The 20,686-nt window shown below is 45.1% G+C and overlaps 1 protein-coding gene across 1 annotated transcript; it reads left to right on the top strand.

Annotated features, from left to right (window-relative positions):
• Window positions 1–325: 325 nt before the first annotated feature.
• On the top strand, window positions 326–17,247 carry RCN2 (reticulocalbin 2). The gene is made up of 7 exons (XM_053402682.1): window positions 326–501; window positions 4,428–4,533; window positions 11,099–11,295; window positions 11,864–11,977; window positions 12,834–12,930; window positions 15,018–15,160; window positions 16,532–17,247. The coding sequence occupies exons 1-7, from the start codon at window positions 367–369 to the stop codon at window positions 16,682–16,684; spliced, it is 945 nt and encodes a 314-aa protein (XP_053258657.1). The 5' UTR covers window positions 326–366; the 3' UTR covers window positions 16,685–17,247.
• Window positions 17,248–20,686: the final 3,439 nt, after the last annotated feature.

Genomic DNA, 20,686 nt, shown 5'->3' with positions numbered 1-20,686 from the left:
TTAGCGTCCTGTGCAATGCAGGTAATTTGTTCCCCTATTTTAATTAGGAATTCGTTCCAAAGCAGGATATAATACCGGCAAAACCCCCGAAAACCCTATGTACGGAAAGGGAACGTGGCGTGTGCGCTGTTTCACCGTTCCTCACGAGACGTTTATTTGCCCCGTTCCAAGCTTGCTTTGCGACGGTTTCGCGCCTTCGTTCCCGGGAGCCGCTTCCAGGCGCCCGGCGGCGTCCGCGGCTGCGCAGGGCGAGGGAGGAGGCGGGGGGAGCGCGCGGCGCGGCCTCGAGGGCGGGAGGAGGAGCAGCCCGTCGCTCGGCAGCCTCGCCCGGGCCGGCGCGCGGGAGAGAGCGAGAGAGCGGCCGCGATGCGGGCGGCGCCTGGCCCTCCGCTGGCGCTGCTGCTGGGCCTGGTCCTGGGCGTGGCGGCCGAGAGGCAGCACTACGGCGGCGACGGCGAGCACCGCCCGGACTACGACCGCGAGGCGCTGCTGGGAGGCCAGGTGGGTCGCCCGGAGGGAGGGAGGGAGGGAAGGCGCCATCTCGAGCCGGGGGAAGCCGCGCGCGCGCTCGCTCCCAGTTCGCAGCAGTGCAAACCGAGAAGGGGCAGAGAAGCCTTTCCGGAGAAGCCGGAGTCCCTGGGCGCCCGCGGAGAATCCCCCGGCCAGCGCGCGGGGAGCCGCTCCTGCCCCAGGGCTGGGGAGCGGAGCCGGCGAGCCGGGAGGGCGGGCTTCGGGGTGGCCAGCCTGCGGCTGCAGCGCCTCCAGCTGCCCTGGGGCTCCATTTTTGCGGCAGGCCGCCTCCCTCCACACCCGAAGAAAAACACCCCCAGCTGCGGCACGGAGGCTGCTGAGGGCGGCGGAAGGGGCTGGGGAGCAGAGGGCCTCGCTTTCGCCAGGTGCCCGGGCATCCAGTCCCCCGGAGCTCAGGGGGGTTTACTTCTAGGGGAGGGGGACTGTGACCCCACATACAAAGATGTTGCACCAACCCCAACCCCCCCCCCCAAATCAGAATAAGGCACTCACAAAAGGCAGGAAAATGAGGACAGTGACCCCCCTCCTTTGGGGATAGGTAACACAAAGAACTGGGACATAGTTGTATATGCTAGGGAAAAAGAAGCAACCCAGGTATTGGTTGGGGCTTCAAGTTGCTTTTGGACCTCAGCAACAGGGTGCACTGTGTTTTCTGTGTGAAGAAATGGATGTTTTGAACTGCTTAAATGAATGCTAGTTATAAACCAGTCTCTCTAGATTAATTAATAATAAGTCAATAATGTGAATCATGATAATACTATATAGCGCGTCTAAAGAGTTCAAAGTGCTCTTCTTGATATGTTTGCATCAACCTTATAAGGAGGGTGAACATTCCCAGGGGAACTGAAGGAGGCAGTGGTGCGCCCGCTCTTAAAGAAAACATCATTAGATCCCTTAGATCTATCCAATTACCGCCCGGTTTCAAATCTTCCATTCCTTGGTAAGGTGATTGAGAGAGCGGTTGCTGAACAGCTTGGTAGGTTTCTGGATGAAACATTGGCTCTGGATCCATTCCAATTCGGCTTCCGCGCTGGTCATGTGACTGAGACGGCTCTGGTTGCCCTAACAGATGATCTCCGCAGGCAGCTGGATCGAGGCGGGTCGGGGCTGCTGATTCTTCTAGACCTGTCAGCAGCCTTCGACATGGTCGATCACAAACTTCTGGACCACCGCCTTGCCGACATGGGGATCCAGGGCACAGTCCTTCAATGGCTGCGCTCGTTTCTCTCTGGTCGGGGACAGAGGGTGGCGCTTGGGGGGGAATTGTCATCGCGCCACTCCTTGGTGTGTGGAGTGCCCCAGGGTGTGATACTCTCCCCAATGCTTTTCAACATCTTTATGCGCCCCCTTGCCCAGCTTGTCCGGAGTTTTGGGCTGGGCTGCCATCAGTATGCTGATGACACCCAACTCTATCTGTTGATGGATGGCCATCCTGACTCGGCCCCAGACACACTGATCAGATGCTTGGAAGCTGTGGCTGGATGGTTACGTGGGAGCCGGTTGAAGTTAAATCATTCGAAGACAGAGCTCCTCTGGCTGGGCCGGGACGATATGGGATCGAGGGGGCAACTCCCATCTCTTGCAGGGGTGCAATTAGTGCCAGCACCATCCGTTAAGAGTTTGGGTGTAATCTTCGATACCTCCCTCTCCATGGAGGCGCAGATTGCAGCTATAACAAAGGCGGCATTTTTTCATCTCCGCCAAGCTAAGCAGTTTGCTCCTTACCTCTCTCGCCCTGACCTAGCCACTGTGATCCACGCGACTGTCACCTCCAGACTGGATTATTGTAACTCGCTCTACGTGGGGCTGCCCTTGAGACTGACCCAGAAACTCCAGCGGGTGCAGAATGCCGCGGCGAGACTCCTTACGGGGTCTTCGCTGCGAGATCACATTCATCCGGTGCTATACCAGCTGCACTGGCTCCCGGTGGAGTACAGGATCAGGTTTAAGGTGCTGGTTTTAACCTTCAAAGCCCTATACGGCCTAGGACCCTCATACCTATGGGACCGCCTCTCCTGGTATGCCCCACAGAGGAACTTACGGTCTTCAAATAAAAACATCTTGAAGGTCCCAGGCCACCGAGAGGTTAGGCTGGCCTCAACTAGAGCCAGGGCTTTTTTGGCTGCGGCTCCAACCTGGTGGAACGCTCTGTCACAAGAGACAAGGGCCCTGCGGGACTTGACATCTTTCCGCAGGGCCTGCAAGACAGAGCTGTTCCACCAGGCCTTTGGTCAGGGCGCAGCCTGACTCCCTCCTTTGGCAATCTTTACAGAACTTTAGTTTATGGTTGCCATCAATTTTGATTTTAATTAATTTTTATAATGTTTTTAGAATGTTGCACTATTTTAGTGTTGTTAACCGCCCTGAGCCCGGCTTCGGCTGGGAAGGGCGGGATATAAATAAAATTTATTATTATTTATTATTATAACATTGTGCTCTTGCACAGTTCCTATTCATGACAATGGAGCTTGTTCCAGAAAACGTTCCCTTGGGTTGTGTACTTTGGAGTCAGATTTGCCCGCCAGATTTGCCTGCCTGAGGTTGCTCCTGCATCTTGCCTTGGGGTGGCTCTGCCTCTGCATAAAGATCACTGCACAAATAAACTTAAGTTGCCACCAAATATTCTGTAAGCCAGAAGTGAGGTACCTATCACACTCCAGATGGGAATGGGAGTCCTGCAATATCTGGAGGTTCACAGATTCCTCCCCCCCCCCTTTGTGGAACAACTCCTTCCCCCTGGGACACACAAACTCCTCATTCAAGTTTACAAATGCATATCACTTACATCAGTTGCCATTCAAAATCAGGATGGCAGGGCAATTGAAATATTGCTTTCCCCACACTGCACTGTTTCAGTGTATGGTTTTATGCAAAGAAGGATTTCTGATATGTGATGTGCAGGACCAAGGCATTGGCAATTGCCCATTAATTTGGAATATCCTTGATGCTCTCTTTCCTTTCCATACATGCTGTTTTGATGATGCTCTTGTTCCAAGCCTTAGTGTCTGCTAGATCCTGAAGCACGAAAGAGATTGGTAGTGGCAGGGTGGCAGTTGCCATTGCTGGAGAGCACTAGGTGGCAAAGATTTTTGGACTGCCCCTTACCTGGCACCTCAAAATAGGACCTTCAGATGATGATGATAAAAGAGGGCATGTTTGTGTAACTGGTAAGATTTCAGATGATGAAACAGTTATTTAAACTATTTCTAGCCAGTTTGTTGCCTACTTGCTAGAATCTCTCATCTCCTCCCTGTGCAATTACTAGGCTGGATTCTGAGTCTAACAACAGCTGTAATTTTAGATGAACCAGCTGGAATAAAGTGATATATACCACAGCTTTACTCATGTTTACTGAGAACAGACTCCCACGAGAGGTGGTGGACTCGCCTTCCTTGGAGGTTTTTAAGCAGAGGTTGAATAGCTAGTTGTCATAGAAGCTTCAGCTGAGATTCCTGCATTGCAGGGGGTTGGACTAGATGACCCTTGGGCCCCTTCCAACTCCAAAGTCTCACTGAGAGCATGCGAGTAGCCAAGGCCCCCCCATCAAGTAAAACAATAGAAATACTTAACTGACCAATCACGGTGGTTCTGCCCCCCCTAACAAAAGTCCTGTCCTTCCTAACAAAAATCATGGCTACGCCCATGGCTGAGAGTCATTCTTACTCCCAAGCCCCAGGTTGCAGCCTTAGCAGTCAGGCAACTTTCCCCAGTTTTGGGAAGGGGCCCAACTGCCACACAGTTCCTTTTAGTGAGCAGCAGCTGGGCATTTGATGGTAGGAGTGGAGGATCCAAAGATGTTTTGTCTGCTGAAAATACCTTCTTTGACAGCACGCCAAAAGTGATAAACCCACCCAGATTATGTGCTCATTTTTAATGATTTCTTGTTCCCTCCAAAGGAAGAAGTGGAAGAGTTTGCCAGACTGAGTCCAGATGAGCAGCAGAAAAGATTGAAGGGTATTATAAAAAAAATTGATGTGGATGCTGATGGCTTTCTCACAGAAGGTATGATGTTATGAAAAGAGTATTTACCAATTATTCATGAAAAAATATAGACATTGTACTATATATAAAGATCTTTACATCAGCTTGCAGCAGATATGAATCCTAACCAAACCACATAATTCAGCTGTTTGGTAGCCCAAGGGTGGGCTTCTTTGTGGGCCTGCAGTCTGACCACAACTGCAGGTGGACCACTTCACTCTGGCCAGTTAGAATATTTCCTGAACTTCAACAACTGCTCAGCAAACGGCTGAAGGATGAGAAGCGAGAGGACAAGCTGGCAGATGACCCGTCCAATACAGTTGCTTCTGTATGAATGCACTACATAAGTTTGAGTTGGCCCAAATAATATATATGGGGTGGAGGTTTCAAGATGGCCACCGACCTCCGAGTCTAATGCATTTGCACTAACTGCAACTTACCAGATGAGACAATCCAGTTGAGAAACCGTTGAGAAAACTGCTGGGATACAAGAAGTGCTGGGCTGAGAGAAACGATGGGTGAGTCAGTGTTTTACCGATAAGGTGAGGAAGAAAAGAAACGAAAGAATTAACTCCCCTCCATTTCATTGGATGTAACTCTTTGTGGGACTCTGCTCCATTGTCTCCCTGAGTGGTTGACCAATATGGTCTACACAAGGAAGGCATGTAAAGTCCTGGGAATTACGCCAAACTTTACAAGTAGCTCTCCTGAACCTCGGAGAAGACAAAGTAAAATCACAAAGTTTTTCCTTCAGGAGAGTAAAGAAGAGTCGAGCAAGCTGATACAAGATGAAGTATCCCCTATACTTCCTGCGTTGGACTGGTCAATACATCTTAAAGGGGACATGCAGGAACCTAGGAACATAAGTCCCTCAATAAATTAGCCCTAGACTTGGCCTTGGCAGAGGACATAAGCAAGGCCAATTTGAGAAATAAATTGGGGTTAACCTATACAGAGGCATTCTTTTGAACTAAGCAAAAGCCCACCCAACAACAAGCCATTTCTAAAGGCACACAAGCAGAGGAGAGAGACATTGACCTCCAGGATCAGCTTCATGTGGTTTGCTTAGAATTAACCCTCATCAAAAACTTTCTTACAGTAAGCATGGGGCTGCTTACAACATTGGTGGAAAATTTTACAACTCAAGAGAGAGCTTTAGAGCCAAAAGATACTGAAAGGACAGCTAGACAAACCCAGCCGGTAATCACTGCATTGGCAAAGGAAAATACTGAAGAAATCACCAAAAGACTGTATAACAAAAAATCTAAAGCACTGAAGAAAAGTAAAAATATTAAAGACTTAAAGAAGAAGAATAAAACTCAATGTGCATGTAAAAATCAATTACAGAAGCTTTACATGTTGATACCAACAGATTCCACTTTGGATACAAATAAGTCTGCATCAAAAGCCCAGAGGGAAGAAGATAGTAGCAAATGCTGCTAAATCACAGCAAATGTTAGAGAAGGAAAATCCGACAGAGTAAAATAAAACAGATGCCTCAGTTGAGGTTGCTGCTTTGACTCCAGGAGGGAAAGCACCTGGGAACGAGGGAAACAGAGAGGATACTGTCCACAAAACTGAACTTGACTCAACAGCTGATTATCCAGAAGCCCAACGTGACTTTTCACCAGGAAAAAGGGTGGAATTTGGTGATGATCCCACAAAAACTAGTTACCGCAAATGATCCAAAACTGAAAGGCCTCCTTACCCAGGCAGAACGTATAACACATCTGCTGCTTATTCTAGATAAGACCCTACCAGGAGCAAAGAGGCCCGATGCTACTGTCTTCATAGAATATCTATACTATGACAGTGCTAGGGCATGAGCAGTGGTTACTTTCAAGGACCCAGATCTAGCCAACTTTATTTATAAAATCAGGGAGTTTTTTAAAATAATAGGCTAGAAATTATAAGATTTTTCTAAAACGGGGCACCAGTGGCATCCTTTCTTGGTGATATGGCTGTCGAGTGCAAATATAGAGATTCTCCGAAACCAAACAGTGATGAAAACCTTATAGATTTGAATTGGACCCAAGAATCCTTCCTCCTCTATTATAAACAAGAGACATCAAAACTAGAATGGAAGACTCCACCTACACATAACCCACAATACTCTGTGATCAAGTGGATAGAAAATTTTACTTCAGAAGAGAAAGCCTTAATGCATCAATATTGGACCTTGCCAACTGTGGCCCAAAAAGAAATCTTGGAAAGGCTAGACTTATTGAGAAGCAACACAGAAGAAGAAACGGGCTTAAAATTAAAGGAATTTAAGTTGCAAGTGATAAAGGAGATAAAAAATGGGAAAGGGAGAACAAGTCCTGGGAAAGCCAAGCCCAGAGATGTGATGGACGATGGTACAGTCAACGGACAGATCACTCCCCAAAATGACCCCACATTACAACGGGTTACGGCAGAGATAAATCTGTTATCAAATAATAATGTACAAAGTAAAAAGGAGGAAAAGGAAAACTTATTTCCTCCTGCGACCAAAACAATTCATAAGATGTCAAATCCTGGGCTCTGGACAGAAATGAGATACCTAGGAGGAAATTGGATCAACACAAAAGGAAATTACTCCATTGGCCAATTTAGAAAGGAAAGGCCCAGTGATTACAGGTGTGAGTATAATATGTCCAATGACCAAAACGATTGAATATCCAGATGCTACCTTAGTAAAGAAACAATGAAAAATAATGATATTGAGCTGCAACAAAAATGGACAAACCTTAAAAATACATTGCCCTGGGATTGACAAGGATTAAATCATCACAAAACTAAAGCTAAATTAAATTGTCTGAAAGATTGTGAGAATTACATCCTTTCTGCTGCTAAACAGCTAAGAAATGAAGACTTTTACCCGCCACAGACTACTATTTCCAACTGATTTGTGATTCTAGCAGAAAGGGACAAAGTCGACCCTCCAGAAACTACTAACAGGGACAGGGTGAGTTCTATAAAATGGGCCCAAAAGGATGCTGCTCCCTGGGTGGGTCGACTAGGCCTGGGTAGAAACATGCCTTTGGAAAATGGGACCCTGGAAGAAAATCTCAAAAAATCTTCACAGACCCCTTCTGAGCAAGAGCAAAACATGACCTGCATCATGACAACATCATGATCCAGGAAACACCGACTGTGGATGAACTACTTGTTGTGTATTGAAGTTCTCGCCCTGGCCACCAGGGGTATTGTGTATATAGTTTTCACTCAGGTCCATGTCAGTTAATATAGGTGGGAAACCCTGGAGTGTTTTTGTTACAATGTTGACAGCCACCTGGCTATAAAAGCAGGCCGGCTGAGCAGTTCAGTTCCAGCTTACTATAAAGAACCACTTGGAGAAATCTCTGTGCCATCTGCTATGTCCACCCACTACTTAATACTACTACTCAGTGGATTTCATTCATTCTCAACTGGGGCAGAACCAGGGGTAAAGCACGGAAGAGCAAAAGGGGTCCTGGGGGGTCCTAGTCTCCACTACTCGACGTGCCATTTCAAGCCCTCCCCCATTCAAGTACTATGCCATGGCAGTGTTAATCCAGTCATGCGCTGTTGGTAATAAATGCTTATATGCCACCAATGAGGCAGAATCCTCAGATCAGAGTCTTGTGGACTGATCTGGAAACTTATATCACTGACCTTATCCTGCTCAACCCAAATGCAATTGTAGTTCTGAGAGGGGACCTCAACGCCAGACTGGACCACTCACTGTATGCACGGCACAAATGTCCTCCTCCCAACCTTGAAGCTGATGGATTCCTTCTCACTCGCAGCTCAAAAGATCAGAAATCAAACTTCGCAGTCCTCTGCTTGGCTCAAACAGCATTTAGGCTAAACCTCTACATTTTAAATGGTGCCCTTGAAAGTGACTACCCAGCTGAATTCACCTACCTATCTGGCTCCAGAATGAGTGCTATAGATTATATGTTTCTAGGGACCTCCTTCCTTATGTTAAGACCCTAGAAGTTATGCCTAAATTTGACAGTGATCACTTCCCAATTCTCCTTTAGCTAACAGCCTTCACCCAAGTGATACATACTGAGGACTGCTACCACCCCTTCCTAATGCCATCAGGACCCAAGTGGACTCCTCATCTAAACCAAATGATAACTGAACTACTGGCCTCAGATCGCCTACAGTGCCTTTGGTCTGCCCTGACATCTGCTGAGTTCCTGATGCACTCTTGGAGAATTGTAACACCCTTATGCAAGAGCCCCACCAGCACCTAACCTGGAATAATAGCACACCCTTGAGACAACAACAGCACCACTCCAAGCCATGCTTTGACAAGGACTGTGTTAATGCCAGAAAAGTTCTTGCTGCCACTTACAAGGCTTATGTATCCAAGACCAAACCAACAGCTGCAATGGTCCTCCTCCAGCAGGAGAGATACTACAAGTACCTTCTGGCACGAAAGAAAAGGGATGCCATGAAGAACACCTGGACACGACTTATCCAGGCAGCCAAATCCAATGATTCAGTCACATTTTGGCATATTACATCTAGCCCACAAAGCAATGGCCCAACCATGGTGGACTTTCACATCCCGCCAGAGACCTGGGAGGCTCACTTTCAGGAACTCTACTCAGACACCTCTGCTAAAAGTGGAGGCTCTAGTCAAACTATAGAGAATCTGCCTATGTGGGCACCAGTGATGGTAACGAGATTAACAACCTGGTAGCTCAGCTAAGACTGGGGAAGGCCCCAGGGGAAGACCTAATTCCTCCAGAGGCCATTAAAAACAATATGGACTTCTGGGCCCCTATTCTGGCCTCACTCTTCACCTGCATTGACACCCATCGCCGAGCCCCCAAGGACTGGGGGCTTGTAATCATTGCCCCTATATATAAAAAAGGGAAAAAGGATGATCTTACAAACTACAGACTGATTAGCCTCCTTAACATAATTAGCAAACTTTACGCAAGACACCTACAATGGAAATTCCACGACTGGATGGAACAAGAAAATATACTTTCAGAGGAGCAAGCTGGCTTTAGGGAAGGTCAGTCCACTATTGACCTGTGCCTAGTACTCCATCATCTCATTGAGAAGTATTCCTCCCGCAACACAACCTCCCTCTTTGCTGCTTCTATAGATTTCAAAGCAGCATTTGATTCCATACTCAGAGCTAAACTGGAAAAAAACTGGAGGCCATCTCAATAGATCCATGTCTACTCCATTTAATTTGTATGTTACATGAAGGGACCTCAAAAAGTAAGATGTAACCCCTGGGGCCATCTCACCAATGCCTTTGAAACTGAGCAAGGTGTCAAGCAAGGCTGCATACTGGCCCTACTCTTGTTTAATTTCTACATCAACTCTATGGTGGGTCATCTCCATAGCTCAAACTTTCACTCCCCAAAACTTGCTGGAAGACACATCCCTGTTCTGCTCTAGGCAGACAATGCAGCAAAGCTTTCAAGAACACCCATTGGCCTCAAAAGAGCACTGAGCGCTAACACAGTGTTGCAAGGAGGGCCGGCTCTGCTACAGCATACAGTGTTTCCAGGTTCTGCATAGCAGTGCTCAAAATTTGTTGCATGATGACCTGGGCCACAAACTAGATTTAATGAACACTCATATCAGGGTGCTCTGTAAATTGAAGCCATAGCCTTTTATATACTAACCTTTTATGCTCTTCCGTATCCATTTAATGATCCCAACCCTTCTTTTAGATTCTTTAAGCCTCTTACAGTTTTTTATATATACCTTCTGTTTTAATAATTTTAGTTTCCCAAAATGTTTTACAGATTTAAAATGATTGTTCCCCACCCTACTTATGCCTCTCTATGACTGTAATAAAGATTTGATGGATACATACGGAGTGAAATAGTCTTGCAACATTTAATCAGCAAATTCTGTCCAAGGGCTCATCTGCACTATATATTTAGAGCACTGTTATCACTTCAAACAAAGTTTGCTAAGGGTATTGAGAGTTGTCAGGCTGCCCCTATTGCCCTCACAGAACTACATTTCACATCTCTGGGATGAGGAATTGATTGTAGAGCCACACTGGGAATTGTAGCTTAGGGAGGGGACTGGGGCACCCCAACAACTGTCGGCACACTTGACAAACCGCAGCTCCCAGGATTCTTTGGGGAAAGCCATCGCAGTTGATTCCCTGCCTCCTGAGAGCAAGCGGGTGCCTTCCCTGTACTCTTTTGGCACCTGCTACAACCATTCTTGTTTAGACAAGCCTACCAAGATGCTTAGAAAGTTGAGGCAATTTGAATCTGTTTGTATGTTCTAAAGTATGGTTGTGATTTTTTCCTGATTTCACTGTTTTACCTTTTTTTAAACTGCTTTGAGGGTTTGCCCCTACAATCAAGCAGTGTATAAATTTTATTTTGCCCAATAGTTTTTATTAGTTTTCCAAATTTTTGGTGTATAAATGTTGTGAAATTGAAATGAAACATGCTATAATAGTATTTTAAATGTTTAGTGCAGGTGGGGCACCATTTGTTGTGGAGGTAGCATGAGGGTTGCACCTGTGCTTGAAGGAGCCTAGAAAATGCTGGCTTCCTCTTAATATTTATGGCGGGGAGGGGGGAATCCCTTCACCTCCTTATGTTATGGGGAATCTCCACAGGTGAGCTGAGTTCATGGATCCAGCAATCTTTTAAGCATTACGTTGTAGAAGACGCGAAGCAACAGTTTGGTGAATATGACAAAGATGGAGATGGATATGTATCCTGGGAAGAATACAATGTTCAGATGTATGATCGTGTAATAGACTTTGATGATGATACGACTTTGGAAGATGCCGAAGAAGAATCTTTCCGGCAGGTGAGACACCATGTGTTTTCCTGTAGCTCCAGCCTGGAACATCTGTTGCCTCCCTTGGTCAAGGCCAGCCCTGTGGATGAGAATGCCACAAGTTCAGAGTATGAGAGATCCTCTCTAAGTTTTCTAGCCATTGCACTAATTCCCCCTTCCTTGCCAGTCGGCTTGACACAAGGAAAGAATAATAATAACTTGCATGTAAACAGTTTTTTGTAAAGTTACTCATCTGCGTGAAGCTTTTTAAAAAATTAAGCACTATGTATACTAATATGACACATTGTACTTCATAGGTTTCCATGACAGATGTGGCATTTGCTTACATAATTTTGTAGTTTCTGTATTTTCTCATTTTACATCACTAATCACACTCTGACTAGATCCTTTATCAACCCTCTTTTAGCTAGATATAAGTTATGATGAACCTCTAACTCCTCTCAGTGTATATAAGATTGATCTTGTAACATGTATTTAAAATAAAAGGAAAAGCAGGTTAGGTTTATGTAGCTTGAAACTAATGAATACAATATGACTTCCGTTCATGTAACTGTTATTCCCCAAACTGTTTTCTAAGCTCCATTTAAAGGACAAGAAGAGGTTTGAAAAGGCTAATAGGGATGGAAGTTCTGGCCTGAATCTGGATGAATTCATTGCATTTGAACATCCTGAGGAAGCAGAATACATGAAGGCAAGTTTTGAGAGAAAGCGCTACCACGGGAAATGCTGTTTGTTCATTCTTCAGATCCTGAGGGACACTATAGGGATGCACAACATACAGATTTTTCTGAGTAAAACAAGCTTCTCCATAGCATTGAGAATCCACCACTGGGCTTTTACATACGCAGGAAAGGTGGTGGCGATGATGTTTCTTCAGACTGCAATCCAGTGCTCAGCCGCTGGGGGGCAGGATTTCCACTGAAGCCGGTGAGACCTCTCTCTCTCCCCAGGCTGAGGCCCTGCAATGCTGTGTAACAGCTGAGGGCAAGCAGTCCTGCATATGCCACATTGAAATGAAGGGGAGAAATCAAGGAACCCTCATTTCAGTATTTGTTTCTGATGCTGTCAAGTTAGAAACCTTTATAGCTGCTTCATGTAAAAAAAAGTGTGTGTTCTTGAATGGCCCTTCCTTTGCCCTCACCTCAACAAATTTTAGCATGGGAGAATATTCAGTATCTTCTGCACCATTTGTGCACCTTTTAGTTCTATCTCCTGTGCTCTCACACTTGCTTAGGACAATGGTTGGACTTCACTAACAAAATTATTTACCTGAATACACAAGTTCAAACTGTTGTCTTAGTGCAACTTGCTCACTTACTTGGATGATGATGAAACAAGTTCTAAGGAAAATGCAAATACCAGAATGAGCATTCACTGTGTTGGTGAGAATTTGCCCAGCTACACAGTGCATTCATTCTTGTCTCTTGTATTTTTACTTGGAATTTAGTGCACCTCATCTAAATTAAGAATCCTGTGGATTTCTGCAGGCGCTTTAAACACTGTTGGTTAACTGGCCAAAGTTACCCGACCTTTTCTCTCCCCGTTAGGAGTTTGTAATTCAGGAGGCTTTGGACGAACATGATAAGAATGGCGATGGATTTGTGAGCCTTGAAGAGTTCCTTGGTGACTACAGAAGAGATCCAAGTGAGTGGGCGGGGAATGATGTTAGAAGTGTCATAAATTCTTTGCATTGCATTTGCAAAGTACATCTGTCAAGGCCCTTAATTTTACACAGGTGTTCTCCATAAACTTTCCACTCATCTTCCCTTTGGCAACTGGTTGGTTTCTGAATAGCAGTGACCTTGTGTGCCTTGTAGATGTGGGAAGGAGAAAGGAGATTTAGCTTCTGCAGTTCTATGACTATTGCTGTTCAGTTTGTAAGCATTTAAATAGGAATCTGTCCATCTCCTTTTCTATGGCAGTAGTGCTCTTTGGCCCTAAATCTTTGGAGTAATGTGGGGAGTTAATATAAGCTGTCTGGTTTTTGATACAGCAATATCATTTTTTTCAGAACTGAACTGAACTAACAAGAATATAATTTGGGGGGGGGGGTTTGCCACCAGAAGGTGTTCATTCACATTTAATGAAAAACACCCTTGTTGATTCAGTGGGTGATAACCAGCATTGCACAAGCTCAGCTCCCTTCCTCTGCCGTGCAGCCCCTCCATCTCCTAGGAAGGTCTCCCAATTCTCTACCACATTTTTTTCGGCGGGGTGTGTGATGCATAGGATGTTCTGAGAAAGTGGAAGTCCTGCTGCACAAGCGGAAATCAGAATCTGTTCTATATTGCCCATACTTGGTAGTTTTGCTTGTCTGCTGTGATTCTGGTTGCTATAAATATTTATGTAACCTGTTCTCAGTTTCCAGTAGGTATGCTGTCATCGGCATAGTTGTTTTTTAATTATTTGCAGATTTAACAAACTAGAGGAGGAAGAGAATAAAATAATTAAACCAATAAAATAAGGAGTGTGTACAAGCAGTCCCTGTTTATGCAGGGATTATGTTCTGAGGCACCACGTGCGTCGGTGAAATCCTGTATGATTGAAACCCATTGAAAAAGCCTGCAAACACCCCATTCTGCCCCCGCCCTCATCCTGCCCATTTTGTTACATTTCAGTGACTTTATGATGTTTCCGGGTCACTTGTGGGTTCGGCGCAATACACAGTTGCACACACATCAAACGTCTGTAAATGGGGGGGGGGGGCTTCCTCTATCTAATCCAGGAGTAGGCAACGTAAGGCCCGGGGGCCAGGTGCGGCCCAGTCGCCTACTGAATCTGGCCCGCAGTCAGTCTTGGAATCAGTGTGTTTTTACATGAGTAGAATGTGTCCTTTAATTTAAAATGCCTCTCTGGGTTATTTGTGGGGCATAGGAATTCGTTAAAAATTTTTTCCAAAATAAGTCCAGCCCACCACATGGTCTGAGGGTCGGTGGACCAGCCCACGGCTGAAAAAGGTTGCTGACCCCGATCTAATCTGTCTATACACCAATAGTAACCAAACAGTCCCTCATCCATTCACATCATGGATACAATAACATACATCTTAAGTTAACTTAAATGTTTCATAAAAGCCTTCCAAATGTCCAGAAAAGGATCCACAAGGTAATGACAAAATTCATTCAGATACCGCAGTCAGACCAGAAAGTGCGTACACTGGACAGCCTCACGCCATTTGCCTCAACCCGCCTTTCCCAGTGTTAAGCCTCCAATATCTCTCTGTAGTAGACGGTACCTCCCTATGCCAGAGGTGCTGAGTTGAAATAATAATTATCTGTATTATTCAGATAGGTTAAGAGCATAAGCAAAAGATCCTATGGGATAGTATATATTTTGCTGATAAATTTTTAGAGACTTTTTATCAATGAGGTTTATGATTTATTGTTACATTGCTTTGGTTGTAAATCACTTTGGTCCTCACTGGAATGAAATGTAATATATGAATTGTTTATTTTTTAAAAATAAAAATAATTCAGATATTTTTATTTAATTAAATTTCCCCACAATGCTCTTTTTCCTTTTTTCTTTTTTTCATTATACCAAATGGTAGCCTTTTTGGCACATCCAACATTTGGAACATAGTTTTCATTTTGCTAATAATTGCCGTGACAGCATTTTTAAAGTTTCTTCTGATACTGTTTCAGAAAGCATGGTTGCTTTTCCAGTTCCTTTATTTTAACTGATGGTATACAAAGGAAAGAGACTTAATCCATGTGAAAAATTGTGTTTAGCTGCCAGTGAAGACCCAGAATGGATACTTGTGGAGAAGGATCGATTTACAAATGATTACGACAAGGATAAGGATGGGAAACTCAACCCTAAAGAGTTATTAAGCTGGGTAGTACCTAATAATGAAGGTATTGCTCAGGAAGAGGTAAGAGTTTATGAACTTGATAGCCAGACTTCAATCACACAGTCGCAAATGTACCGAGTCCTCCCTGGAATCCATTAGACTTTAACACACCTAATTGTGGCTCAGCATTGTAACAGCCTACTCTAGCAGTAGTGCGGAAGGCCTCCCCCATTTGGCCTGCAAGGCCATTTTGGCCAGCCTGTGCCCATCTAGTGTGGAGCAGTATACCTAAAGGAGCGTCTCCATCCTCATCATTCGGTGTGGACACTGAGGTCCAGCACTGAGGGCCTTCTGGCGGTCCTCTCAGTGCGAGAAGCGAAGTTACAGGGAACCAGGCAGAGGGCCTTCTCGGTAGTGGCACCTGCCCTCCCTACCAGACTTTTAGAAGACATCTGAAGGCAGCCCTGTTTAGGGAAGTTTTTAATGTTTGCTGTTTTATCATGTTTTTAATACAGTCAAACCTCGGATTCCGAACACCTCCGTTTTGGAACGTTTTGGCTCCTGAACGCCAAAAACATGGAAGTAAATGCTCCAGTTTTCGAATGTTTTTCGGAAGCTGAACATCCGACGTGGCTTCCACTTGAGTGCAGGAAGCTCCTGCAGCCAATTAGAAGCTGTGCCTCAGTTGTCAAACATTTTGGAAGCTGAACAGGCTTCCAGAACGGATTATGTTCGACAACAAAGGTTTGACTGTATTCTGTTGGGAGCCACCCAGAGTGGATGGCGAAACCCAGCCAGGTGGGTGGGGTATAAATAATAAAATTATTATTATTATTAAGCAGGTAAAGATGCAATTTTCTGCTCAAAGTGGGTTTATCTGATCCTTGGCTTAGGCAGAACCCTGTGCCTTTGCAACTGCCACTGCACAGGCAACCTTCAGATTACAGCCCCCGTGCCTGCAAAACCTTGTGTCCTAGCCTGAGTGATGGCAAACCACATAGGCAACAGAAAACGCCTCACCTGACATCAGGTGATTGATAGGTAGGCAGCCATATCTACCTGTTAAGATGGCCTGAAGAGATTGGTGGAACCTAAGCATCCGGGTCTCTAGCAAAAAATAACTCCCCAGCTCAGCACTATAGATTTCTTTACTCCCTGCTGCAATATCTGAGCAGCATAGAGATTTTTGGAGGATGAGACTTTAATCTGGCAATCCAACCCCTACCCCTGGCAACACACCAGTGTAATATGGACAGCCAAAAGAGAATGCAGAAACTACTTGGATTTCTCCTTTCCATCATATGTTTTTATCATATTTACACAGCAGATGATACATTATTTCTATGAAACTCTTTACAGGTACCGTACAGTCTTTTCAAATAAGAAAGACAGACAGGCAGACAAGAGATGAATTTGTGAGCTACTTTAATGCTTGTTAATTTTATTCTCTAGGCTGTCCACCTCATTGAAGAAATGGACTTGGATGGTAACGGAAGGCTGGCAGAGGCAGAGATTCTTGAGAATCCAGATCTGTTTCTCAACAGTGAAGCCACAGATTATGGCAGGCAGCTGCATGATGAAAGCTTTTACCATGAAGAACTCTAGTTTCCAAGAGACTCTATTCTTTGTTCCAGAGTTGGATTTTTTTTTTATGTGTTCAGCTTTGAAGACAGCAACACAGTAATATACTGGTGTTTGCAGCAGTTTCTGCATCCCTGGGTTTCTTTGTACATTGCCTTCGATGTTTTAGCCTCCATAATTTTGGTACTACAAACCTATTGTACTTTTAAAGGAAGCAGAAGCCTTCTCCAGCATTTCATGTTTTAGTCCTGCTTTTTGAAACATACTTGAAAAAATGCAAAGATGTGACTATGTGATAGGATAGAGAATACCACTAGTTTGTGTTAGATTTTGGGAAAGAGGAAAGACTATTACGGTGTTTGTTTCATCTTTGTAAGAATCTTTCTGTATGAATATGAATAAAGCCTTACATATTTGTAAGGTTTCTGTGTATATTAACTTCTGTAGATGGTGTTTATATTCTGAGAATCTTATTTTTGCAGCTAGATAGCAATTATTTTTACTGTAATGATAATCGCTTTAGAAAGTGTATTGTATTTAAGTAAGAAACAAACTTTAAACACTAAAGATTAAAAACTCAAAATGTCCTCATTTTTTCTTGTCATTCTTGCTATGACTCCCTTAACTAGGGCTAAATTAATACATTAGACCCACTATTCTCCCAAAAGCACACAACGTGGTTTACATGAAATAAATATAATGCAGGGATACAGATACAAGCTTTAAAAGCCAACATTGGTTTGAAACAGCAAATCAAAATCCTTTAAAGCCCTGTTAACTACTTGCCTCTGAAAGCCTTGTTTTCTCCAGCCGCATAAAAGAAAGTTGCAAAGGTACTAGGTGAATCTCTTAGGAGCCTGTTCCATGTCCACAGTATCACACTTCACTGTTGCTATGTATTCCTTGTCATTTGTTAGGATCCTAAATGCTTAACTTGAAAGTATATTTGTATCAAGCCAGGATTGCATTTCCCAGTGATTTATGCTAGATGTATGTGCATTTTAGAAACTCTGCCTGCTAAATACCAGGCAGGTGCAATACCTGTCTTTCCAACACCTATTTAAGATCTTCCCTTTTCCATCAAGCCTTTTAAGTGGCGATTTTTATCCCAGTTTGTATGTATGTGTACTGGATTTGAAATTGTTTTTATTGTTAAAATCGCTTTGGATTGCTCTGTGGGAAACAATAAATGAAATAAATAAGTTCAAAAAGAAAACATGAATCAACATGGAAGTGCTGTGGAAGTCTGGTGGGCACCAGTCACAAAATGGCTGCCGTGGGGGACATGGCATAACAGGCTTGCCCTGGGAAGGAAGCTCTGTCCTTCCGGCCCTGATTGTGGAGATACTGATTCTGTTGCTGTACAGGAAAGAGTGTACTCTTATGCACCCAAAGACCACAGACACGCATGTCTTTCTCACCCGTACATTTATCTCTGCCCAAGAGCACAGACCAGGCAGGCAGATGTGTTTTCTCTCTCGCCCAACCACCTGCACCCTCTCACCCACTAGAAGTCTGCACTAATTTCTTACCAAAAAATGAGACAAGTGGCATCGTCAATTTGCCTTGTATCTCAGGATATAAAAACTTTAGAAACTTAACTTTTTCCCAGTGGAATCTGGAGATTATGGTTGTTACTGAGGGCATCAGATAAGGTCTCGGTGGTCTCTGACTGGTAGGGAAGGGAAAATACATACAGTACAGATCCAAGTACTTAGAGAGCTGTTGAAAGAAAAATATAACAAATGACCCTCAAAGCCCTAATGGTGCAGTCAAGCAGCCTGACATGGAAGTAAGGTCCGTTAAGTAACTGGAATGACTGCGGAGTAAACCTGCATAGGTTTGTGTTGTAAAAGAGCTTTGCTTCTGCAGTGAGAATTAGAGCTGAGCACTTCAATCTTTGGCCAGCCTGAAGGGGAAGGGAGTGGAAGAGAGGAGGGCTCAAAAACCAGCGCTAGAATATGGGGCAGGGAGCAGGCTGTTCAGGGTTATGGGAAGAAGACCGTAGTAGAGAAGAAGGCATCAGCTTGTTTTTTCTTGTCTCAACTGTTGGAAACTTCAGAAAACACCAAAGACAAATTTAGCATTTTAGAGTAAATGTGAAAACACTTGTAGTAAATAGATTTGTGGTATAAAACCTCACAAACAGCTTACTAAACCTTTCACCCTCCTCTACATAGAGGACACGTGCTGATGAGTTACCTCTGGTATATGAGTCATATGCAACTACTTTCTACTCAGAGGATGTCCATTGCAATTACCTAAGTTGCACATTCATCTCAGTGTGTCTACTGTGAGCATGGCTACCTTTCGATTTAACCCTCTATGCCAAGTGTGAGGAACATTTGGCCCTCCAGATGTGGCTCAACTACAACTCCCATCCTCCCTGGCTATTTGCCATGCTTGCTTGGGTTGATTGGAGTTGTAGTTCAGCAACATCTGGAGGAGCAATGATTACTGGCTGCTACTTTATATGACTGGCTTTATTTTGGCTGGCTCAGTTTAGTGTGGCAAAGGGTCTTCTGCAGGGGAAATCCAACCTTAGAAGTCTGGTTCTCCAGAGTCCAAGCAGGCCCAGCACAATTCTGGTGAGACCAGAATTAGACCTGCAACTTCCCTTTATACTGGTACAGCAGTGCTGGGCATAGGGGGCGCAGGGGGCTTTAGCCCCCTCAATAGTTTGAGGCAGAGGGCCCAGCACCCCCCAATATTCAGGGAGCCGACATCCCCAGCCACCACCAGGCGCCCTCCGTGTACCCCTGCCCCCGCCTGGGACCCCAGCTAAGTGAAGGCAATAATGTAGGAAGACCCTGCAGCAGCTAGACTGGGGACTGGGACTGGCCACTGGTCCCGGCGGCCAGTCCCAGTCCCCAGTCTAGCTGCTGCAGGGTCTTCCTACATTATTGCCTTCACTTAGCTGCCATCCTGCACTGACTTAAAAAGCCCAGGGAACAGCAAAGCAGGTGTGGTCTCAGCCCAGCCACATCTGCGGTGGAATACTCACGGAAAGGAGAAGGGAGTGAATGTGGACAGGGTGGCAGCAGAGGCAGCAGCTGCTGTTTTATGTGGATTAGCAAATTCTGCTTGCTCCATTTTGTTACAGCTGTAAGATGGGAAGAAACAGCCCAGTTCCTTATTTCAGGAGCTGCCAGTAGATAAGGCTTGCAGGCACTGCTGAATAGACTCATTGATTTCATTGGAGTGACACTGGAGGAAGTGGGTTTGCATGACTGGCTGCTAGAGGAATAAGCTCTCCTCTCTTAACAGCCTCCACCCCTCCACTTGCAGGTGAAGCGACAGGCCTTTCAGGCTGGTCTGGAATAGAAAAATATTTGCTACGCCCTAGACCAGCCTTTGCCGCTGTCCTCCAGATATTGTGGACTAGGACTCCCATCAGCTGTAGCATCACAGGAACTGCAGTCTAGAACATCTCTGGAGGGTGCAAGGTTGGCAGAGGTTCCCCCAGGCCAAAGCAGCCCCAACCCCCCCCCGGCTTTTCCTACTTAGGGAATGGGATGGACAATAGGACAGAGTGAGATTAGAAGAATATACAGTGGTACCTCGGGTTACAGACGCTTCAGGTTACAGACTCCGCTAACCCAGAAATAGTACCTCGGGTTAAGAACTTTGCTTCAGGATGAGAACAAAAATCGTGTGGCGGCAGCAGGAGGCCCCATTAGCTAAAGTGGTACTTCAGGGTAAGAACAGTTTCAGGTTAAGAACGGACCTCCGGAACGAATTAAGTACTTAACCCGAGGTACCACTGTATATTCACAGATGAGACTGGCTTCTTGAAGCCAGCATCTCTCCCTCCAAGGCACAACTTTTCCTGCTGCTTCTCCCATTGCAATTGGCACAAGCAATTTGGAGAATGGGATGTGCTGTGGAAAAGGAGGGTGGTCAGACTTCAAGCTTGTGGAATCGACTTTGTTTTCACTCAAAATCACAAGGCCCACAAATTATAGTCAGGGTGCAAAGTAGTGGTGTGGGGGCAATTCCTTATTGTACCTCATGACTGATACTCAG

Source organism: Podarcis raffonei, chromosome 9, assembly GCF_027172205.1.
Source record: "Podarcis raffonei isolate rPodRaf1 chromosome 9, rPodRaf1.pri, whole genome shotgun sequence".
NCBI lineage: Eukaryota > Metazoa > Chordata > Lepidosauria > Squamata > Lacertidae > Podarcis > Podarcis raffonei.
The sequence above is the reverse complement of the archived record's forward strand: the minus strand, read 5'-3'. Positions and strand labels throughout refer to the sequence as shown.